The 25,136-nt window shown below is 47.8% G+C and overlaps 1 protein-coding gene across 1 annotated transcript; it reads right to left on the bottom strand.

Annotated features, from left to right (window-relative positions):
* Positions 1-142: 142 nt before the first annotated feature.
* ZNF282 (zinc finger protein 282) lies at positions 143-24,042 on the bottom strand. Its single transcript, XM_081834411.1, has 7 exons — positions 23,748-24,042; positions 16,876-17,277; positions 14,840-14,966; positions 10,765-10,884; positions 8,217-8,327; positions 4,937-5,056; positions 143-1,933 (listed from the first exon to the last, which is right to left on the bottom strand). The coding sequence occupies exons 1-7, from the start codon at positions 23,769-23,771 to the stop codon at positions 1,203-1,205; spliced, it is 1,635 nt and encodes a 544-aa protein (XP_081690537.1). The 5' UTR covers positions 23,772-24,042; the 3' UTR covers positions 143-1,202.
* Between the last annotated feature and the right edge of the window lie 1,094 nt (positions 24,043-25,136).

Below are 25,136 nucleotides of genomic sequence, written 5' to 3'. Positions count from 1 at the left end.
GACCCCTGAGTCCCTTTCCTATAGTTCTATGATCCTATGAATAAAAACTGCAACCATAGCAGCTTCCTTTGCTTCCACACACCCTTTCTATTTTGTCTTTATTTGCATTGCACCTTCGATACAAAACTACACCCGGAAATAATTCTCTCTCTTTTTTTTTAATGTTTATTTTTAAAAACAGAGTTGGACTGCGTTGTCATGAGATAAAAGGAATTTCTTTTTTAGAAATAAAAGCAACGGCATGGGAGGAAAGAGGGACGAGAACGAATAAATATACTTGCGGTGGGGAAAGAAATGCAGGACTTGGGGGTTGGGGTTCGGGGGGTGGGGGGTGAGACCTGGAAAAGGTGCTTTGCAGTGAAACTGTTCAGAGGCTGTGAACAGAAGCAGACCCTGAGGGGAGAAGAGAAAAGAAAAGCGGAGGCTCAAATAAGTCCCGCAGAGGAGCAACGCAAACTGGCCACCCAAGAGACGAGGGAGACGCAAACGTCCTTATTCGTACGTACGAGAAGCCTCATTTTAGCCAAAAAGGGTCCGTTCCGGGGGCTTCTGCTCAAGGCTAATGTCCTGCTAAAATTGCAATCATTCCTTCCAGATGTGCGAGGGGGGAAATAAACCCATTTGAGACATGTAGTAAGCAGAGTGTGGGGTTTAGAATTTGGTTTCTGAGCGTTTAGAACACACATGCGCACGCTGCCGCCATGCTCCTGCAACCCCCCCTCCTCAATGAGGGCTAGAAACATCCCTAAGCAAAACCGTCAGATCCTCAGCGTCCGTCTCCAGGAAGTCTAGCGGTTCCGGCCTGTGGGAGACGGCGCTGCCCGCGTCCCTTTCGGGTTCCGCTCGTTTTTGTTCCGCAAAGGCCGATCCGGGAGCAAAGCGGTGCGCATTTGGGGAACGAGGTGCGGCTGCCCCGCGGCATTCGCAGAACCAAGGCGGCCTCGTTTCACGCCCACCGTCCAGCGGTCTTTGCGGCGGCTATGCCCCCGCGCCGGACAGAATCGGGAGGCACTGGAGGGGAAGGAGGCTGAGGGGAGGAGTTTTTTTTGGGGGGGGAGAAGGAGTGCAAGAGAGAGCCATAGCTGTCAACTTTCCCCTTTTCTTGCGAGGAATCCTATTTGGAATAAGGGAATCCCCCTTAAAAAAAGGGAAACGTTGACAGCTATGGAGAAAGCTGTTTCTCCTTCTTCCCTCACAGGGCCTTACGGGAGTGGCTCCCCGCCCAGGGAGGGCGGCAGCCTCTGGGCGGGGGGCTCGGTGCTGTGAGTCCTCAGGTGGTCTTTGAGGGACTCCTTGTAGCGGAAACTCCTCCCGCACTCGGCGCACTGATAGGGCCTCTCCCCGGTGTGGATGCGCTGGTGCTTCAGCAAGTTCTGCTTGCGGATGAACCGTTTGCCGCAGACCGGGCACTGGAAAGGCCTCTCGCCCGTGTGAAGCCGCTGGTGGTTTTGAAGATGCTCCTTGCGGCTATAGCACTTGCCGCACTCCTCGCACTTGTACGGCCGCTCCCCGCGGTGCGTCATCTGGTGCCGCACCAGACCCGAGTGGCAGTTGAAGCTCTTGCGGCACTCGGCGCATTCGTACGGCCGCTCCTGGCTGTGGTGGCTTCTCTGGTGAACCTTCAGGCTCTTCTTCACCCCAAACATCTTCCCGCACTCGCTGCAGCCGTGGGGGCGCTCGGCCGGCGGCTGGGGGGCAAAGAGGCCTTGCAACTCGCTCTCTAACTCAATGGATTTACCCGGTCGGCTCCTGGCGGGGCTCAGGGGCGGCGCGACTGGGCCACCCGGGCCCACGTAGGATTCCATCGCCGCCGATGCCGCCGCCGCCCCGGCGGATACGGGGGCCTCACCATGGAACACAGAATCCCTGGTCCGCGCCGGTTCTTCCGGGCACGAGCGCTGGGTCTCGGCTTTGACGGCCATCGCGTCGCCAGCTGGGAGGAAGAGAGAAGAAGAAGAAGAAGAGTTTGGATTTGATATCCCGCTTTATCACTACCCGAAGGAGTCTCAAAGCGGCTAACATTCTCCATTCGCCATGGTTAGCCATGTGGTGCTAAAGAAGGATAGAACATTTTTTATGTATGCTACAACAGCAGCAAGGATACTTATTGCAAAGTATTGGAAGACACCAGATCTACCCACTCTGGAAGAATGGCAGATGAAGATGACAGACTATATGGGACTGGCAGAGATGACTGGCAGAATCCGAGACCAGGAGAAAGAGACAGTGGAAGAAGATTGGAAGAAATTTAAAGACTATCTTTATAAATTATTATTATAAAATTAATGAAGGCTAGAATTGACATGGGTTTATAAACTATGTGGTTTTCAGGGGTATTGATTATGGAAAAAGAACATTATTAAAAACTATGGGAAATAAGGGAATGGATTTGCTGATTAGATAATGAAATTAGAATACAGAAGGGGGAGGCATGAGGAGGTCGGGGAAATTAGGCTTAAGAAAAAAAGGATGGAAATTATACTTGTTTCTTTTTGTTTTTTGTTTGTGTATGTTTTTATTGTTAAACTTTAATAAATATCATTAAAAAAAAAAAAGCGGCTAACATTCTCCTTTCCCTTCCTCCCCCACAACAAACGCTCTGTGAGGTGAGTGGGGCTGAGAGACTTCAGAAAAGTGTGACTAGCCCAAGGTCACCCAGCAGCTGCATGTGGAGGAACGGAGACCCGAACCTGTTTCCCCAGATTACGAGTCTACCGCTCTTAACCATTACACCACACTGGCTCTCCAGAGAGGAAACAGGCCGCAGTTATTTATTTATTTTTTCGATCATTTTTCAGGATTGCAGTCATACCTCGGGTTGAAGTAGCTTCGGGATGAATATTTTCGGGTTGTGCTCTGCAGCAACCCGGAAGTAACAGAGCATGTTATTTCCGGGTTTCGCCGCTCACATATGCGCCTTCGCTCAAACCACGCAGACGCGGGTTACGTTCACTTCAGGATGCGAATGGGGCTCCGTAACGGATCCCGTTCGCATCCAGAGCTACCGCTGTATTTCAAAGCCCAAAAAGAATGGGACGCAGTTATTCATCCCAGCCACAGGGGGTGGCAAAGGAAGTCACTTCCAAGGGGTGGGTGGAGTCTGGGAATCCAAAGGGTATTTAACTATAACTTGCTTTGTTGTTATTTTGTTTTGCTATCTGTATGGAATTGGGGAAAGCTGTGGAAGGGAAATTTCGGTCGACTTTAGGGAAAATGTTTAAGAATGAGTAACAATGTATAAGTACCGATGTTCAAATTTGGATAAGTTAAAATTGGCTTTTAAAAAGGTTTAAATTAAATGAAAATAAGGTAATAAGGATTTGCTGAATTAATGATTCAAATTGGAATACAAGAAGGGGAGGTGAGAGGAGGTCTGAGAATCAAGTTAATGAATATAAGTAATTGAAATTTTATGTGTGTGGTTTTTTTAATTGCTTTTTTAAGTTTTGGATTTTTGTATTTCTGTTGTTTTTTGTTTAAATTTGTTTTTGTGTGTTTTTTGAAAATGCTAATAAATATTCATTAAAAAACAACAACAACAACAACAACAACAACAACAACAAAGGAAGTCACTTCCACAGGGGTTTTATTCGGGAGAGAGACTGGGAGAGTTTAGCCCAAGGGGCACAGCTCAGGGGTCACCAACAGGGTGTCCGCGGGCACAATGGAACCCCTGAGATCTCCCCCTATGGCTTTCACAACACCTCCCATGTCTCCTTATCAAGGAGATTCCCTTTTCTCCCTTGAGAAGGATACAGAGCAGAAGGAGGAAGTTGAAAGAAGGGCACTCTTCCCCACTTCCTCATCCCGCTCTATCGGCTTTCCAGGGCTCAGGTTTAATGCCGCTGGGTCCAACTTTTGCTCAGCTCCCTTGAAAAAGCACACTATGTACAGTGGTACCTTGGTTCTCAAACGCCTTGGTTCCCAAATGCCAAAAACCCAGAAGTGTTCCGGTTTTTGAACGTATTTCGGAAGCCGAACCTCCAATGTGGCTGTCGGCTATTGTTTCTGGGCCACCTGCACCAGCCTTGGTTTTCAAACATTTCGGAAGTCAAACGGACTTCCGGAACAGATTTAAGTTTGGCACTTTTGTTTTTGATATTTATTTTGCGTTTTTGTTTTTGAGGCTTTTTCGGTTAATTTGTTTTTGTGACTGTGTGGAGCCCAGTTCTACTACTGATTGATTGATTGATTGATTGATTGTGTGACTGTGGAAATGGATAAAAGCCCCCAATCCAAACAAGGACTATCATCAGTTCAGCTAATTAAAAAAAAACAATTTTAATTTTTATCATCTACAATGCTGCTTATTTATTTTATAGTACAGTACATTGGTTATTGCTTTCATTTTATGGATCAATGGTCTCGTTAGAGAGTAAAATTCATGTCAAATTGCTGTTTTAGGGGTTGTTTTTAAAAGTCTGGAACGGATTAATCTATTTTGCATTACTTTCTATGGGAAAGCGCGCCTTGGTTTTGGAACGCTTTGGTTTTGGAACGGACTTCTGGAACGGATTAAGTTTGAGAACCAAGGTAACACTGTAAAACACTTAAGAGATTTAGGAAGAATAAAATAAATAGGCACACACACTTTCTATCTCAGGGATCGGCCGATCTGGAAGAAGAGGGACTAGATTGCAGAGGGTTGGACTAGCACTTTCTCAGAAACCCAAATGTACCCACATACCTAAACTGTTTGGAGGCCCCAGCATTATCCTAGAATGCTTACAAAGCATCTAAAGGTTTCTAAGTGATGTACAGAGACAGTTCCGGCTTGAAGGTTCACAATCTCATGGACACGACACAAAAGGAAAAAGGAATGGGGAGGGAAGAGGAAAGAGACTTAGAATCACACAGTTGAAAGGGACAAGGGATTGCAGCTATATGGGTGAATGCAGGAACAGAGGCAGACATGCCCATCCTAAAGGCTGCTCACCTGTGCCGGGGCCCGTAAGGATGTCTCTCTCTGCCGACTCCCAGTGTTCCCTGACGCATGGCTCCTCCTCTTGCTTAATCCACGACAAGAAGTCATGGGCGGACATGAGGCCCTCAGCTCCTTTGCAAAGAGAACCAAACAAAACAGTTCAGAAGAAGGCGGCCCTCGTGTCGGTCAGGCGAACGAGAACCTCTGCATGGCCGCCCAAACCCTGGCACAGAAGAGGTCAAAGCCTGTCTATCAAAAAGATTGACCTGTTCTGGTCTTCCCCAACCCCAGCTTCAGCTGTTCTGTATTACAACTCCCATTAGCCCAGCCAGCACGACTGGGAATTGCAGTGCAAATCATCTGGCACAGGTCGGCCTATTCTACTAAAAAACGAGTCTCAAAACAACAACAACAACAACAACTTATTATTTATACCCCGCCCATCTGGCTGGGTTTCCCCAGCCACTCTGGGTGGCTTCCAACGGAATATTAAAATACAATAACCTATTAAACATTAAAAGATTCCCTAAAGAGGGCTGCCTTCAGATGTCTTCTAAAAGTCTGGTAGTTGTTTTTCTCTTTGACATCTGGTGGGTGGGCGTTTCACAGGGCGGGCGCCACCACCGAGAAGGCCCTCTGCCTGGTTCCCTGTAACTTGGCTTCTCGCAGGGAGGGAACCGCCAGAAGGCCCCCGGCACTGGACCTCAGTGTCCGGGCAGAATGATGGGGGTGGAGACGCTCCTTCAGGTATACAGGACCGAGGCCGTTTAGGGCTTTAAAGGTCAGCACCAACACTTTGAATAGCGCTTGGAAAAGTACTGGGAGCCAATGCAGATCTCTCAGAACTGGTGTTAAACTGAGGCACGCTTTCCCTAATGAGGCCTCCCACCGCCAGTGCACTACCACTGTTCAGATTCCGTTCTTAGACCAAGGTAAAGTTCTCAAACCAAGACACTATTTCCGGTTTTGCGGAGTTTGTAAACCGAATCGTTCGTAAACAGGATTGTTCTTAAACCAAGGTACCACTGTAGTAGTAGTTGTGTTGCTGTTTATTTTTTACCCTGCCCATCCGGTTGGGTTTCTCCAGCCACTTTGGGCAGCTCCCAACAGATAAAAAACAGAATAAAAATCAAGTATTTAAAACTTCCCTAAACAGGGCTGCCTTCAGATGTCTTCTAAAAGTCAGATAGTTGTTTGTTTCCTTGACATCTGATGGGAGGACGTTCCACAGAGCGGGCGCCACCACCGAGAAGGCCCTCTGCCTGGTTCCCTGCAACCTTGCTTCTTGCAGTGAGGGAACCACCAGAAGGCCCTTGGAGCTGTACCTCAGTGTCCGGGCAGAACAATGGGGATGGAGACGCTCCTTCAGGTATACAGGACCGAGGCCGTTTAGGGCTTTAAAGGTCAGCACCAACACTTTGAATAGCGCTTGGAAAAGTACTGGGAGCCAGTGTAGGTGTTTCAAGACTGGTGTTCTATGGTCTTGGCGGCCGGTCCCAGTCCCCAGTCTAGCTGCCGCATTCTGGATTAGTTGTAGTTTCCGGGTCACCTTCAAAGGTAGCCCCACATAGAGCGCATTGCAGTAGTCCAAGTGGGAGATAACCAGAGCAAGTACAGTCTGCGAGCAGGGAGGGTCTCAGCCTACGTACCAGATGGAGCTAATCACCAGCTGTCCTGGACACAGAACTGACCTGCGCCTCCATGGACAGCTGTGAGTCCAGAATGACTCCCAGGCTGCGCACCTGGTCCTTCAGGGGCACAGTGACCCCATTCAAGACCAGGGAATCCCCCACATATTCTACTAAAAAGTGAGTGTCAAAAAACAAGATGACAATGGAAGTCCTAAAGAGCAGGCGCCTCCCCCAACCTGGTACCCGCCAGATGTTTTGAACTACAACTCCCATCAGCACCCAGGCAGTTGGTGAGAGTGACCGTCCAAAACGCCTGGAGGGCACCGGTTTGGTTCAAATGACAAGGAAGAAGTTTCCGACTAAACATTAGGGAGAACTTTGGGAGGCTATGAGCTGTTTAGTCAGCGGTGGAACAGATTTCCTTGGAAGATGAATCATTGGAGGTTTCTCAACTGGTGTTGGGCAGCCATTTCTCAGGGATTCTTTAGCTGCGATTCCTCAGGACCACAAGACCTCTTTCCAGATGAACCTACCCGGACCCTGAGATCATCTTCTGAGGCCCTCCTTCGTGTGCCTCTTCCATGACAGGTTCGGAGGGTGGCAAAACATGAGAACAGGGCCTTTTCTCCAGTGGCTCCCCATTTGTGGGATGCTCTCCCCAGGGAAGTTTGCCTGGTGCCTTCATTATACACCTTTAGGCGCCAGGCAAAAACGTTCCTTTTTAACCAGGCCTTTGGTTGATCTGATTTAGGTCCTATGCCCTTTTAAAATGTGGTTTTTTGGGGTTGTGGTTTTTAATTTTATTAAGTATTTTGTGGTTTTATATCTTGATTTTAGTCTGTGAACCACCCTGGGACCCCTGGGTATAGAGTGGATATAGGTAAATTTAATAATAATAATAATATTTACCAATAATAATATTACTTACCAGTGCTTTACCAGTTGCACTGGCTCCCGGTGGAGTACCGGGTCAGTTTTAAGGTGCTGGTTTTGACCTTTAAAGCCCTTTGTGGCTTAGGGCCCTCGTATTTATGGGACCGCCTCTCCTGGTCTGCCCCGCAGAGGACCTTAAGGTCCATGAATAACCATAGTTTAGAGGTCCTGGGCCCTAAGGAAGTCAGATTATCCTCCACCAGGGCCAGGGCCTTCTCAGTGATGGCTCCGACTTGGTGGAATACTCTGTCCCATGAGACCAGGGCCCTTCAGGGTTTAACCTCCTTCCGTCAGGCCTGTAAGACAGAGCTATTCCGCCTGGCCTTTAATTTGATCTTTTATTTCCCTTCCTTCTCTCCCCTTCCCCTTTTTATGAAGATTACCCGCTCTGGAATCCCACAGCTAATTCTCCCCTGGTCTCCTCACTTGCCCAAATAGGACTAATTTAGCCAGCTAGCCCTGGTGATCATCTAATGTTTATTGGATGGATTTCCCCCCCCCCTAAATTGATTTTTGAATTCTGAATTTATTGTTAGTCACGTTTTATACTGTATTTTAAGCTGGTGCTTCTTGCATCGATTAAGTGTTTTAAATTTGTTGTTAGCCACCCTGAGCCCAGTTTTCTGAACCGGGATGAGCGGGGTATAAATAAAAAAATATCATTATTTATTATAACAATTGCAGGGGGTTGGACTAGATGACCCTCAGGGCCCTTCCATGCAAATCACCTGAACACGGATCTGTTGGCATCCCTCTTTCCTCTGTGAACTGGCCTCCCCCTGCAAAAGGCTCCTCTTGTTTGATGCGGCTCAGGACGTCCGGCGTGCAAATCAAGGGTTCTGTAAAAAGGAGGGAAAGGACAGAGGAAGAGATTCTTTAATAGGCTTGCTGACCCAAGCAAGTTCCCTCTCCACCTTCTCCAAATTTCAGGTGCAGAAAACCTAACCTAAAATTCCACATATGGTAAACATAAGCAGTTTTTTTTTATCAGAGGTTTCATGGCCATCTGCCAGAGATTCTTTAGTCGTGATTCCTGAACTCTATCGCAGCGTGTTGGGCTGGATGACTCCTGGAGGTCCCGTTTAACACTATAATTTTATGGTTCTATAAGAAGGCAGTGGTTGCTCCCTTCTGAAGGGAGGGAAAAGGTGACCACTCTCGCCACTTTAATAATAATAATAATAATAATAATAATAATAATAATAATAATAATATATTATTTATTCCCTGCCCATCTGGCTCAGTCTCCCCAGCCACTCTGGGCGGCTCCCAATCAAGTGTTAAAAACAGTAAAGCGTTAAATATTAAAAACCTCCCTAAACAGGGCTGCTTTCAGGTGTCTTTTAAAAATAGGATAGCTGCTTATTTCCTTCACATCTGGTGGGAGGGTGTTCCACAGGGTGGGTGTCACTACCGAGAAGGACCTCTGTCTGGTTCCCTGTAACCTCGCAATGAGGGAACCGCCAGAAGGCCCTCAGCGCTGGACCTCAGTGTCCGGGTTGAACGATGGGGGTGGAGACGCTCCTTCAGGAATACTGGACCGAGGCCATTTAGGACTTTCAAGGTCAGCACCAACACTTTGAATCGTGCTCGGAAACGTACTGGGAGCCAATGTAGGTCTTTCAAGACCGGTGTTATATGGTCTCGGCGGCCGCTCCCAGTCACCAGTCTAGCTGCCGCATTCTGGATTAGTTGCGGTTTCTGGGTCACCTTCAAAGGTAGCCCCACGTAGAGCGCATTGCAGTAGTCCAAGCGGGAGATAACCAGAGCATGCACCACTCTGGAGAGACAGTTAGCGGGCAGGGAGGGTCTCAGCCTGCATACCAGATGGAGCTGGTAGACAGCTGCCCTGGACACAGATTTGACCTGCGCCTCCATGGACAGCTGTGAGTCCAAAATGACTCCCAGGCTGCACACCTGGTCCTTCAGGGGCACAGTTGCCCCATTCAGGACCAGGGAGTCCCCCACACCCACCCGCCCCCTGTCCCCCCAAAAGATGAATTGCTATTGTGCCCGCAGGTATCTTGTTGGGGACATCAGCAGAAGAGCAATTTTCCCTTTTCTTTTTGAAGAACCAACAAATTGCTCCTTTTATGCTTGGATCTGAAAGCTGCTTTTCTGACAATGGAGCTGGAAGGAGAGGGGGAAGATTTATGATAATTGAGAGGCTATACAGCCCATTTGGACAGCTGGGAGTGTCGTTCATGTGCAAATATTATTTATGACTCTTGGTTGCTGGAGAGGAGTTTTGAGAGGGGCTGTCGAGACGGAAGACCAGAAGAGAATTATTATCCTGATCTATGCAGCTAATCAATATGAAATCCGTTTCTAATTGGTTTGGAAATTCCTGAAGGGTATATAGTCGTACCTCGGAAGCTGAACTCCTTGCAAGTTGAACATTTTGGCTCCCAAACTCTGCAAACCCGGAAGTGAGTGTTCTGTTTGCAAACGTTCTTTGGAACCCGAACGTCCGACACGGGTTCCGCTGCTCCCGATTGGCTGCAGGAGCTTCCTGCGGCCAATCGGAAGCCGCGCCTTGGTTTCCAAACGTTTTGGAAGTCGAACGGACTTCCGGAACGGATTCCGTTCGGCTTCTGAGGAGGTACAACTGTACGAAGAGAAAGGCAGTCAGGATACAGGGCTGTTATAAAGCCGTTTCAAAAGCTGGTAGCTTGGTAAAGATGCAAAAAGAATTAGGCCCCATCTGCACTGCACTTTGAAGTTCTGGCTTTCTGCAAAAAACCCTGGGAACTGTAGTTTCTCAATGGTGCTACAAGTTGCTAGGAGACCCCTGATTCCCTCACGGAGCTACAATTCCCAGAGTTCCCCGGGGGAGAGGGGGGAGAGAGAGCCTAAATTTTAAACTACTCTGGGAATTGTAGCTCTGTAAGGAGAGTGGGACGTGGGTGGCGCTGTGGGTTAAACCACAGAGCCTAGGTCGGCGATTCGAATCCCCGCGATGGGGTGAGCTCCTGCTGCTCGGTCCCTGCTCCTGCCAACCTAGCAGTTCGAAAGCACCTCAAAGTGCAAGTAGATAAATAGGTACCACTCCAGCGGGAAGGTAAACGGCGTTTCCGTGCGCTGCTCTGGTTCACCAGAAGCGGCTTAGTCATGCTGGCCACATGACCCGGAAGCTGTACGCCGGCTCCCTTGGCCAATAAAGCGAGATGAGCGCCACAACCCCAGAGTTGGCCACAACTGGACCTAATGGTCAGGGGTCCCTTTACCTTTTCCCCCTCCTTGCACACCCAATTTCTTCCAAATTGCTTTCCTCACCTGTGCAAGGATCCGTAGATATCTCCCTCTCCTTTGTGCTCTGCTGTTCCGGAATACATGGCTCTGCGCCGCGTTCAATCCTGGGATGAGTCTCCGGTTTGGAAATGTTAACGTCCGCTCCTGGAGAAATAGAGACAATGCTTCTCTAAAACGTCTGTTTTTTTCCATTGTCCTGTATTGAAAGACTTTGGCAGCTAGTAACCGAAACCATCAAAAGAACTGTATGGAACAACCTCACATTTACAGAGCAAAACATCCTCCTGAATTACCGTATTTTTCGCTCCATAAGACGCACCAGACCATAAGGTGCACCTAGGTTTGGGAGGAGGAAAACAAGAAAAAATTATTCTGAATCCCAGAAGCCAGAACAGCAAGAGGAATCTGGCTTCTGGGATACAGTGGTGCCCTGCAAGACGAGCGCCTTGCAAGACGGAAAACCCGCTAGACGAAAGGGTTTTCCAGTTTGGAGGTGCTTCGCAAAACGAATTTCCCTATGGGCTTGCTTCGCAAGACGAAAATGTCTTGCGAGTTCCTGCGGTTTTTTTCCCCTTTCCCCCCCCCTTTTCCTAAGCCGCTAAGCCTCTTATCAGCTGATCCGCTGATAAGCCGCTTAACAGCTGATCGCTAAAAGCCGCTAAACCGCTAATAGCGCTAATCCGCTAAGCTGTCAATGGGCTTGACGAAAAAACCGCTATACGAAGAGCCTCACGGAACGGATTAATTTCGTCTTGCGAGGCACCACTGTACCGTGTCGCCGTTCTGGCTTCTGGGATAACTGTGCCAAGCCTCTTCAGGGCAACGGGATGAACCTCCCCCTGCGTGAAGAGGCTGTGTACGGCTAAGGCAGAAGCCAGGAGAGGCACTACGCAGAGAGGGAGAGCTGCGCAGTGCCCCTTCAGTGAAGCGGGAGGAGAAACAGAAGGGTCTCCTTCTGTTCCTCCTCTTGCTTTGCTGAACAGGCGTTGCGCAGCTCTCCCTCTCTGTGCAGCGCCATTCGTTCCATAAGACACACTCACATTTCCCCTTACCTTTTAGGAGGAAAAAAGTGTGTCTTATGGGGCGAAAAATACGGTATATACCCAGCACATGGAACCTGACAAAAGGACAATACGAGTGGACTCTCCGTGCATTGACCACGGCAAAAAGACAGCTACTGATGAACTGGAAAAATAAACATTGAAAAAATTAAAATCCTTCTACGATTGGATTGGAGACTTACACAAACTCACAACATATGAACAACTAGCATATAAACGCAGACTTGCCATGGGCAAATTCAATGATATTTGGAATCCATTCTTATAAATACTGTAATATGTTAAGAGCTGGTGAAATACTATAACAACCTTGTAAAATACGGTATTTTTTGCTCTATAAGACTCACTTTTTCCCTCCTAAAAAGTAAGGGGGAATGTGTGAGCGTCTTATGGAGCGAATGCAGGCTGCACAGCTATCCCAGAAGCCAGAACAGCAAGAGGGATCGCTGCTTTCACTGCGCAGCAATCCCTCTTGCTGTTCTGGCTTCTGAGATTCAGAATATTTTTTTTCTTGTTTTCCTCCTCCAAAAACTAGGTGCGTCTTGTGGTCTGGTGCGTCTTATAGAATGAAAAATATGGTATACAGTTTGGGGTTTTGTTTTCCCTTCTGTGTGGGTTCTGTTTCTCCTTTCCGTTTGCATCTCGTCATTTTTGGTACACATATGTTTGAACTTTCAATAAAGAAGTTACCAAAAAATACGCCCCCCCCCCCCCGGAACCAAAAGTATCTCCTCCTGGAGAAGGCATGGAGAAGAGAAGATAAAGACTTTGAAGGAGGAGGATTTTTAGCTAGATCTCTTCCCCCTCCCCAGCGAACACAAGTCATCCTTCATCGCTCCATGATTTCTCCTTACAGATCCCAAACAATCCCTCCGTTCTGAGCACAGCCTTCCTTAAACCTCGTGCTTTCCAGGTGTTACAAAAAAAGGTTGCAGCGCTGGGATTTTTTAGTCTAGAGGAAAGGTAAGAGGTGGCATGAACAAAACATCAAAAATCAAAAAAACGAAGATCATGGCCACTAGTCCCATCACCTCCTGGCAAATAGAAGGGGAAGAAATGGAGGCAGTGAGAGATTTTACTTTCTTGGGCTCCATGATCACTGCAGATGGTGACAGCAGCCACGAAATTAAAAGACGCCTGCTTCTTGGGAGAAAAGCAATAACAAACCTAGACAGCATCTTAAAAAGCAGAGACATCACCTTGCCAACAAAGGTCCGTAGAGTTAAAGCCATGGTTTTCCCAGTAGTGATGTATGGAAGTGAGAGCTGGACCATAAAGAAGGCTGATCGCCGAAGAATGGATGTTTTTGAATTATGGTGCTGGAGGAGACTCTTGAGAGTCCCATGGACTACAAGAAGATGAAACCTCTCCATTGTGAAGGAAATCAGCCCTGAGTGCTCACTGGAAGGACAGATCCTGAAGCTGAGACTCCAATACTTTGGCCACCTCATGAGAAGAGAAGACTCCCTGGAAAAGACCCTGATGTTGGGGAAGATGGAGGGCACAAGGAGAAGGGGGCGACAGAGGATGAGATGGTGGGAAAGGGTTCTCGAAGCTACCAGCATGAGTTTGACCAAACTGCGGGTGGCAGTGGAAGACAGGAGTGCCTGGCGTGCTCTGGTCCAGGGGGTCACGAAGAGTTGGACACGACTAAACAACAACCATCAGGACCTGAACCCAAAGCCTTGTGGCTTCCAGCAAATTCCAAAGCATTTTTGCCCTTGCCTGTGGAGCCAGGCAGTGGAAGACAGGAGTGCCTGGCGTGCTCTGGTCCAGGGGGTCATGAAGAGTCAGACACTAAATGACTAAACAACAACAAGAGGTGGCATGATAGAACAGCGTTTTCCAAACTTGGGTCTCCAGCTGGTTTTGGACTACAACTCCCATCATCCCCAGCTAGTAAGACCGGTGGTCAGGGATGATGGGAACTATAGTCTGAAAACAGCTGAGGACCCAAGTTTGGGAAACAATGTGTTGGAAGTTCATAATGTTAGGTTGGAGAAAAGATCTCCCTCTCTGTATGCCATAACAGCTGTGAGAATATTGCTAGCGAAGAACTGGAAGAAACAAGATTTACCAACTACAGTGGTACCTGAGGTCACATACACTTCAGGTTACATACGCTTCAGGTTACAGACTCCACTAACCCAGAAATAGTGCTTTAGGTTGAGAACTTTGCTTCAGGATGAGAACAGAAATCGTGCTCCGGCGGCGCGGCAGCAGCAGGAGGCCACATTAGCTAAAGTGGTGCTTCAGGTTAAGAACAGTTTCAGGTTAAGAACGGACCTCCGGAATGAATTAAGTACTTAACCTGAAGTACCACTGTATAGAAGAATGGCAGATGAAGATGATGGACTATATGGAACTTGCCGAACTAACCGGGAGACTCCGAGACCAGAGAGAAGAGATGGTGGAAGAAGTTTAATAATAATATGTTAATATTTAGATCTTAGAATAGCTTTGAAAGCAGATTTAGGCTGTAGGGTTAGAAGTAGAAGATAGTGTATTTTAAAATAGTATGATTTGCAAGTGATAAAATGTGAAGATTTTTATGGTTAAAGTAAGTGTGATTAAAAAAAATGGTTAGAAATTATGATATATGTGAACTGCTAAAGATGAGGTAAAATGAAAATCAGATAGGGGGGACTTGGGGAAGCCCACCTAACAATGTTTAGAAAAAATAAGGATAAGACAAGAATCTGTTTCTATTGTTTGTTTTCCTGTTTGTGCTGTTTATTTGTTATAAAATGAATAAAAAAATTGGGGGGGGGGGAGGAGATGCTTGGCTAGAACCTGGCTAAAATTGAAATTAGTGTCCAGAACGGTGGCTAAATGCTTTGTTCTTCGAAGTCTGCTTTCTGAATCTTGCTTCTCCCCACAAACCTAATAGGCAAGTCACAATCCGTTCAGGAAATCTCACAGGTCGTGTCGCAGGATAACGAATACCGGCCTCCCTTACAGTGTTGTCGCGAGGACTATGAACACGAAATGCTTCGAACCTTCTAAATACGATGCAAGCGGGACGGATGTTTCCGTACCTAGGCTGAGCAAAGACTCGTAGTTCTCCTTCACGAGATTGTTGTACAGGTCCTTCTGCCACTCGGCCAAGTTCTTCCACTCTTCGGCGGAGAAATACACGGCAATGTCAACAAACGTCACCGGCATCTGCAAATCATTGTAATTATTATTACAGAGCCAACGCAGGGTAGTGGTTAGAGTGCTGGGCGAGAGACCAGGGTTCAAATCTCCACTCAGCCATAAGGAGGGCACATTATCTATCTCTGCCTGGCTCTGCAAGGCCCTGAGTCCAACCCCTTGCAATGCAGGGATAAGTAGCTCTCCCAAACGAGGATCGAACCTGCAACCTTGGCGTTATCAGCGCCACGCTCTAACCAACCGAACCCAGCAGCTCAACCACCCCAATTTAAGCAGGACATCTTGGAATTGCAGAAGCCGTCTCGGCTTCTGATGGGATCCCAGAATGTCCCTTTCGTTTTTACTCCAGTGCTTTGGCACGAGTCGGCTGGCTCCCGCAAAACAAGCGAGCGGCCCGATTTGGATTCCCCGGACGTTGGAGGGTTCGGTGGGCACCTCTGCTTGCGGCAGTATTCTCTCACATTGATTCATCTGGTTTACTCCCCGACAGCTGGGCCATTGCGGTAATCATCCCAATATTCAAAAAGGGCCCTGCATCGGATCCGGCCAGCTACAGACCTATCAGCCTCTTACCTATAGTTTGTAAATTATATGCAAAACACCTCCACAATACAGTGGTACCTCGCAAGACGAATGCCTCGTAAGACGAAAAACTCGCAAGACGAAAGAGTTTTTCGTTTTTTGAGTTGCTTCGCAAGACGGATTTCCCTATGGGCTTGCTTCGCAAGACGAAAACGTCTTGCAAGTTTGTTTCCTTTGTCTTGCAAGTTTGTTTCCTTTTTCTTGAAACCGTGCATTCACTTCGAGGAGCAACTCATAGCACGCGGTGTGGTAGCCTTTTTTGAGGTTTTTGAAGACTTTGGTGATTTTTGAAGCTTTTCCAAAATCCGTGCTTCGCAAGACGAAAAAAATCGCAAGACGAAAAAAATCGCAGAACGAATTAATTTCGTCTTGCGAGGTACCACTGTAAATGGATCAACTGGATTGATGTTGAGGCTATCCTTGTGGAAGCGCAAGCAGGATTCAGGCAAGAAAGATCTGCTATAGACCATTGCTTCATCCTAGCCCACCTCATAGATAAGTACGGCTAAGCAATCTTCTGGTGTGCTTCAAGCTGCTTTCACTGATTTGAAAGCTGCTTTTGATTCAATCTCACGAGTAAGACTATGGGCCAAATTAAACACCTCAAGCATAGGCAAAAGATTATTATATCTGATTAACTGCCTTTATAAAGACACTGTGCTGAAAGTGCGTTGTTCTACAAATGGCCAACTTACAGGATCCGTACCAGCCACAAAGGGAGTCAAGCAAGGATGCATTTTAGCCCCGGCACTCTGTAACCTATACATAAACCCCATGGTCCAGTGCTTAACATCTTCAGAATTCCACACTCCTAAATTGGCCTCAAAACCAATCTCTGTACTATTACCGTATTTTTCGCTCTATAAGATGCACCGGACCACAAGACGCACCTAGTTTTTGGAGGAGGAAAACTGCTGTTCTGGCTTCTGGGATAGCTGCACAGCCTGCATTCGCTCCATAAGACGCACACACGTTTCCCCTTACTTTTTAGGAGGGAAAAAGTGAGTCTTATAGAGCAAAAAATACGGTATATGCTGATGATGCGGTCCTCTTATCCCAAACAAAAATAGGCCTAAAAAGATTGATAAGAGAATTCTCAGTGTATTGCGTAAATTATCAGAAAACCAAAGTTATGGTTTTCTCAAGAAACTATAGACCCCACAGTTGGTGTATGGACAATCAGCTAATCGAACCGGTCAAAGCGTTCAAATATTTGGGCCTTATCTTCCAGTCCACGGGGTCATGGGGAGCACACCAAAAATGTGCAAAAGAAAAAGCCCCCAAAGTGCCAAGACTTTGACTCGCTTTTTCCATACAATGGGGGGCAAACATATACCTTGGGGATTTCTCCCTTAGCCCCCGGAGGGAGCCTCAGGACCCAGAAGTTGCGGTTCTTCAGGAGGTTCTCCACGTTCTCCAGCCTCCTCTGCAGCAGCCCGTACTCCTGGATGAGGGTCCCCAGCACGGCCCACTTGCTCTCCAGCTGGTTCCCAAACTCCATGGCCGTCTTCTCGCAGTCCAGCAACTTCTTCTCGGCTGTCCCAGACCTGCCCTCCAGGCTGAGCAGGCGGGTGGCCAGCAGGTCTATCTTCCTCTCCATGGCCTGGACCGTGGCCACCACGCTCCACAGGGACGCCTCCGCTGTGTGCAGCTGGGCTTCCCGCATGTGGCTCAGCTCGGGGACCAGGGGGGGCTGGAGGGGCATCAGATGCTGAGCCTCCACGTTCCATTCCTGGATCTGGAGAGAGAGTTTGTGTTAAGTTGTGGGCAAACATATCAGGCGACACAGCGATTCTTCCAAAGCAGCTCTTTATTTGTAAACTGGAACAGAACTGGCTTAGGAGCTCAGTCAGCCTGCTTATATAGAGCTCCAGAACAATGTAACTGTTGCCATTTTCTAAAACTATCCAATCACTGAACGTCACTTTCGATCCTTCATTTGCATACAAACTATCCAATCACTTAATGTCACTTTCGATCCTTCATTTGCATAACTATCTACAGTATCCCCCTGCTGGCCCAGGGTGAGAACTTCAGTACATAACAGTTTGGATTTGATATTCTGCTTTATCACTACCCGAAGGAGTCTCAAAGCGGCTAACATTCTCCTTTCCCTTCCTCCCCCACAACAGACACTCTGTGAGGTGAGTGGGGCTGAGAGACTTCAGAGAAGTGTGACTGGCCCAAGGTCACCCAGCAGCTGCATGTGGAGGAGCGGGGAATCGAACCCGGTTCATCAGATTACGAGACTACCGCTCTTAACCACTACACCACACTGGCTCTCTGAGAAGACCCAAGCGCCTCCCCACAAGACAAACCCATCTTTTACTGCTTCTATTTTATTACTTTGGAGAATTTGCACACCACTCTTCACCTGAAAGGGACACGGGTGGTGCTGTGGGTTAAACCACAGAATCTAGGACTTGCCGATCGGAAGGTTGGCGGTTCGAATCCCCGCAACAGGGTGAGCTCCTGGTGCTCGGTCCTTGCTCCTGCCAACCTAGCAGTTTGAAAGCACACTAGTGCATGTAGATAAATAGGTACCACTCCAGCGGGAAGGTAAATGGCGTTTCTGTGTACTGCTCTGGTTCACCAGAAGCGGCTTAGTCATGCTGGCCACATGACCCGGAAGCTGTACGCCGGCTCGCTTGGCCAATACAGCAAAATGAGCGTCGCAACCCCAGAGTCGTCCGCAACTGGACCTAACGGTCAGGGGTCCCTTTACCTTTACCCGAAAAAGGCTCCCAGAGTAGCCGGCATGCAATCCATTAAAAAAAATATGACAGTCTCTGCTCAAAGGCTTGCAACATTCAAAGAACACGACACACAAGGAGTGAGGGACAAGGAGGGAAGAGGAAAATGAAGCTCAAGAGCCAGCAACCAGTTTCTAAACAGGTGCTCCTGTAATGAATTTGAGGAGGGTGACTCACCAACTCAGTACAGAATCTGGTACTTGCACACAGTGTTCTCAGAACCCCAAGTTTCATTTCACCAGACAAAAACTAAAGGTTCTAGACCTCATTGTTACAAGGTAGGTTTCTAAGTATGTGGCAGATTAGGGGGAAGGGTCATAGCTCACTGGTATGGTATATGATTTGCATGTTGAAGGTCTCAAGTTTATTCCAGATGAAGCAATGGTCGGACTCTGTATAAGGGTTCAAATTAGGTTCACCTAATGCTTTGTAAACCTTTGTAAGGTGCAGGAATTGGAGGGGGTATCAAAAACTGTTTGACCTTCACATAATCCAAAGCTGGAGGAAAAAAATTACAAGGTAAGATGTCTTGGCTCCCATGATGGAAGAAAGCTGGGATATAAATGCAAGAAAATTAATTGATAAGTTTGTGTGCATCTTATGTTTGATTTATACTGCTTGCAGAATCCATCTTTCCATTAGTCAACCGGGTGGAGAATTGCAGTATTCTTAGCACCACGTATACAAAACAGAATTAGCCTACGTCACTGAAACATTCCAAACATTATCGCAACCAGATAGGGCTGAAAATATTAATTGGTTTAATTTGTAGATTGAAGCTCTAGAGGATTTTTCATCGATCGCTGAGAGCCAATATGAATTTCTGGGGTTAGAAGAATCACAATGGTTTTATTTATTTCAGGGCATTTTTATTTACTTACTCACATTTAAAGGATTGATAGTGATGCGGTTCTGAAGCAAGTTTAAGTTGGTTTAGATCAGGCATAGGCAAACTCCGGCCCTCCAGATGTTTGGGACTACAAATCCCATCATCCCTGACCACTGGTACTGCTAGCTAGGGATGATGGGAATTGTAGTCCCAAACATCTGGAGGGCCGGAGTTTGCCTATGCCTGGTTTAGACTTCAAGGCTGTAGTGAGTTACTTGGGAGTAAATATCACTGAACTCAGTGCAGCGGGGCTTACTTCTGATCGTCCTTCAATCTTCTTGCCACACTTGCCATTCTCTCTTGCCATGCCAGAGTGGTACGCCACTTTTAGACTGATGTTTCAAACATTTATTATTATTATTATTATTATTATTATTATTATTATTCACCTGCCCTTCACTCTCAAGTTCCCAGAGCAGGTTGCAATATTAAACATGATATTAAGAGCACTTTAAAACAATTTACAATCACAAAAACAAAAACAAAAACAAGGTGAGTCCTAAAAATATACCCTTCAGGTATATTTAGCAGGGTAAAAAGGTCAATATTCACAGGAAACTCTGGTGGGGAAGGAGTTCTGCAACTTAGGGGACAGTGTTTCAGCCTTGGGACCATAGGTATCGATGCATCTTAAATCAAGACTTACACAACAGAAAATAACGCTCAGAATTTATTGGACTCCTTTACGTTTATATAAAAAAGGACTAGCTAAAAATGGCTTTTTGCTGGAGATGAAAGAAGGACAGTGCCTCTTTGAAACGTATGTTTTTACAGTGTTCTATATTTAATAAGTTTTGGGAGAAGCGCTAGGCTATATAAACATGACCGTATGGAAAAAGTGAACATTTTCAGAGGAGAATATGATTTTGAATTATATAGCTATTTTATGGAAGCTGCTAAGAGACTGATACCGATGAACTGGAAGAATGCAGATGCGATTCCTTTTCATCAATGGATTGACAACGCAACAACACCTGCAGCTTATGAATGGATTGCTGATAGACGCAGACTTTGTTTTTGACAAATATATTGATGTTTGGAACGAGTTTATACAGAATGTAGCCGGTTTATTAATAACCGTATGTGTATTAAGATCCTAATATCACTTAGTATGGAAATGTAACTGATTATACTAACTGCATTAGACTGCACCTTTCTTTTCCGCACTTATTGAACTCTTTCTTTCATCACTTTCTTTCTTTATAAATGAAATTCATCCAATTAAATGTCAATATAAAAAACAGGGGCTGCACTAGAGAAGGCAATCGTCTCCGGGCTGCCACCCTAAGCCTCTGGTGGCAGAGAGTCCCCTCTGTCAATCTTGGCAGCCAAGAAGGTCTATAGCATCTGGGGGTCTAATAATAATAATAATAATAATAATAATAATAATAATAATAATTCATTATTATTAAGTCACTTAGGGCTTTGAACGCCAAGCTGAGCGCTCTGAGCTGAGTCTGTATTTACTGAAATATGAGATGATATTTTAGGGTGCTTTTCGGTAACGAGGGCTTTGCCCTGAAAGGTGGCTGAGAAGAGCCTCAGTCAACCAGTCAGCCTCCAGATGTTTTGCATAGGCAAACTCCGGCCCTCCAGATGTTTTGGGACTACAATTCCCATCATCCCTGACCACTGGTCCTGCAAGCTAGGGATGATGGGAATTGTAGTTCCAAAACATCTGGAGGGCCGGAGTTTGCCTACGCCTGCTCCAGATGTCGTTGGACTACAACTCCCATCAGCCCTAGCCTGAAAAAACGGGTGCCACCTTCTCCCTGCCACAGACACCAAGAAGCAAAAACCCCATTTTAATGGAGCGCCAATCGCTGGCCAGAGCCACACCATAATTTTCATGTACGTTCCCCCGCTTCCAAGAACCTTGGGAATTGTAGTTGGCTCCCTGACAGAGCTGCAATTCCATGCACCCTTTTAAAAAAACTGCAGTTCCCAGGATAATACAGGGGGGGACCAAATGTTTCAAATGCGGCAGCTAGACTGGTGACTGGGAGCGGCTGCCGAGACCACATAACACCGGTCTTGAAAGATCTACACTGGCTCCCAGTACATTTCCGAGCACAATTCAAAGTGTTGGTGCTGACCTTGAAAGCCCTAAACGGCCTCGGTCCAGTATACCTGAAGGAGCGTCTCCACCCCCATCGTTCTACCCAGATGCTAAGGTCCAGCGCCGAGGGCCTTCTGGCGGTTCCCTCCCTGCGAGAAGTGAAGTTACAGGGAACCAGACAGAGGGCCTTATTGGTGGTGGCGCCCTCCCTGTGGAACGCCCTCCCATCAGATGTCAAGGAAATAAACCACTACTGTATCTGACTTTCAGAAGACATCTGAAGGCAGCCCTGTTTAGGGAAGCTTTTAATGTCTGATGTTTTATCGTGTTTTTATTATTCTGTTGGTAGCCACTCAGAGTGGCTGGGGAAACCCAGCAAGACGACTGGGGTACAAATAAAGTACCATATTTTTCGCTCTATAAGACGCACCAGATCACAAGACGCACCTAGTTTTGGGAGGAGGAAAACAAGGGAAAAAATATTCTGAATCTCAGAAGCCAGAACAGCAAGAGGGATCGCTGCGCAGTGAAAGCAGCAATCCCTCTTGCTGTTCTGGCTTCTGGGATAGCTGCGCAGCCTGCATTCGCTCCATAAAACGCACACATATTTCCCCTTACTTTTTAGGAGGGAAAAAGTGAGTCTTATAGAGCAAAAAATACGGTACTACTACTACTACTATTATTATTATTAATGTGCATTAAATTCCTGGTGCGGATGTGACGCAAAGGTCCACCTAGGGGGCTGTTTGTGGGTTAATGTTAGAGTAGAAGCGCTGGGGGATTTGGTAAAGCTAAAGGCATTTTTGTGTTTGTGTGTATTTGTATTCAACACTTAAATTAGCACTCTGGAAACTGCTCTCACTCTAAGTCAGTTTCCCAAACTTGGGTCTCCAGCTGTTTTAGGACTACAATTCCCATCATCCCTGACCAGTAGTCCTGCTAGCTAGGGGTGATGGGAGTTGTAGTCCAACTACAGCTGGAGACCCAATTTTGGGCAACACTTTCCTGGCAACTGATTATTTAAAAATGATATTTTAAAGGATGCTTAACTGTGTTCCCCGTACCCCTTTCTCTTACTTTAAAGGTCTTTTTTAAATCACGGAGGACTACCATTTTTTGAGACTACAATTCCCATCATCCTTGACCGCTGGCTCTGTTAGCTTTGGATGATGGGAGTTGTAGTCAAAGGCAAGAGGTTGGGGTCCCTTGCCAGGCGTGAATGCAGGAGGGGAATCAAGCCGTTCCTACCAAGTTTACCCAAGTTGCTAGAGAGAGCTGAGCGGCAGTGCGGTTTAGTGGTTAGAGCAGCAGAGTACGACTTGGGTTCAAGTCTCTGCTGGGTCGTGAAGAGACCTTGGGCCAGTCACTGCCTCTCAGCCAAACCTCACAGGGTTGTTGTGGGGGGTAAACGAAAACTGGGGGGAACCGTCTCAAACTCCTTGGATATGAACGCAACAAATTAATAGCAATAATAATAAATAACTCTGCAACCCGAGTGCTGTGTCACTGCAAGGAAGGGGTTAGATATTCATTATTGGGATGCCCCAAGGGAGAAAAAATAATCTCATTACTGGGGGGGGGGGAGAGATCACTCCCTACCCCCCTTTTCTCAAAAGCAAACTGGGCATCTTCTCAGAGGTCCCCCAAAGTTGCAGAAATAGGCTTGTGCAAAAACAGCATGGCTGCATTCGAGAGGATGGGCGAGCCTCTGGGGGGGGGGGTCGCCCCTCCAAAATGCCGACTTTCCTCCCCCCCAGATATCTGTGCCCCCCAAAAAACCATGAGAAGCCAAGGGGGGGCCCTGAAGCAGTTGGGCCCCTCCAGGAAAATTGAAACAGAGGAATAGATGGGGAGACAGCACAGGACCCAACTCCGAGGTCCAGTAAAATATTCAACGGGTCCAGGCCCCCCCTTTGCAAAGTTGAATTGGCATGGCCGTTCAAATGGGGGGGGGGCGATCGATTATGTGGGGCAGAGCTTACCTGCCCCCCATATTGTTATTCAAGTTGGATCCCCTGGGAAGGGAGGGCTGCCCCACACCTCCAGCTTTTGCAATGGGACCTTTTCCCTCACATTATCCCCCCCCACAAACACACCTCCTTCCAGCCCCATTCATACTAGCTCTGCCCCCCCCCACCGGGAACCCCCTCCCCCAATCCGGATCAGCCCCTCTTCCCCCCCCCCCACGCATCCTCCTCTCCCAAGGAAAATCAAATAGATCCTCTCCCCCCCCCACAAGAGATCTCCTCCCCCAGGACATTCTCCCCCCCCTTTAACACTCCCAGCAAAACTATTGGGGTCTACTGGGGGTGGGGGGCCCTCTTTCCCATCCCACCCCACCGACCCCCCCCATCCCAGGCTGCAAAGAGGCCTAACCCCCCCCCATGCATCCACAGCGGGGGGGGGGGGTCCCAACCATCTCCGGACTCCGAATCAACTTCTCGATCCGGATCATGCCTCCCCCCTCCCCTCCATCTTCGCCCCCCCCCCACCTTCTCCCGGCTCACCTGGGCAGGGGCCCATTCGGCCATGGCCCTGGGCTGCTGGGGGGGCTCTGGGCGGGAGAAGGGCCGGATCGGGGCTCCAGGGCCGGGCCGGGCCGGGCTGGGGGGGTCCCGGGAGGGGGGCAGCCCGAGGATCGGAGGATCGGAGGAGGAGGCGGGCGCGCGGCTGGGCTGCTCACATCCGAGGCAAACATACAAGGCGCAATTGTAGCGATTTGGTTCGGGGGGGGGGGGGCGAGGAAAAAAGCAACACTCGCAACGGGGGCCTGGCCGGGAAGCGCGCCCCCTGCAGGGCCGAGGCGGAGCCGCCGATCGCCCGCTTTTTTCTCTCCCGCACCGCCCCACGATTTATCCTTCCTACGTAAAACGGCTCGGGATTTGCAAAAAAAAAAAGGAGAAAGCCGCCTGGGAGGAGGGACACGCGTCACGCCTCGTTCACACGTTACGCTCGCCCCGCGCCGCGCGGGAAAGACGCCGCCTTTGCAAATCATCGCGGAAAAAGGCCGGTTCACACGTGCTACGGGTTGGGGGTTTTTGGTTGTTTTTTTCCTCCTCGCCCTCGTGGGTTGGAAGCGCAGAGCCGGCGCGGTCCCGCAGACACGTGTCTTTTGCCGGGGGGTTGTACATCGTGCGCGGGTTGCTCCGATCTGCCAGGAATGGAGAGGAAAAGGGATTGCAACTAATTGCTGTTTTTCCCCCAAACTTGGTTCTCCAGCTGTTTGTGGGACTACAATTCCCATCATCCCTGACCACTGGTCCTACTAGGTATGGATGATGGGAGTGGTAGTCCAACTACAGCTGGAGACCCAAGTTTGGAAAAGACTTTCCTGGCAACATTTGATTATTTTAAAATGATATTTTAAAAGATGCTTAACTGTGTCCCCACACCCCTTTCTCTTATTTTAAGGATATTTTTTTAATCACTGATGAGTTTCTTTAGAAGTCTATTACTTAATAAATAAACAAACCCATGTTCTCCTGCTTTTTGTCAACGACGCAGCTGGTTCCCCAACTTGGTGCCCTCCAAGGTTTTGGGACTCAAACTCCCATCAACTCCCCCAGCCAGACAGGCAATTGGGATTACGATTCCCCTCAGCACCCAGCCAGCTGATGGGAGTTGTAGAGCAAAACATCTGGGAGCCACACTTTCTAGTGGAGACACATTTGGCTTCAAGCGATCAAGCCAGATTCTGATGCCTGGATATCAAGTGATGTATGATATCTCTCTTGTTAGTCTAATTTCCAGAACTTATCACCCCAAATCAAGCCCTCCCGAACCCAGCTCCTTAAGAGTGCTTTGACTTTGGCCAGATTTTCCAACCCTGAGAAAAAGACTGATGATAGATACTCAATGTACAAAAAACCCATTGCTATCTAAAGCATCTGATTGTG

The sequence above is a fragment of the Podarcis erhardii genome, assembly GCF_964252035.2.
Source record: "Podarcis erhardii genome assembly, chromosome: 12".
In the NCBI taxonomy this organism is placed as follows: Eukaryota; Metazoa; Chordata; class Lepidosauria; order Squamata; family Lacertidae; genus Podarcis; species Podarcis erhardii.
Note: the sequence above shows the minus strand (reverse complement) of the source record. Positions and strands in the feature narration are given on the sequence as shown.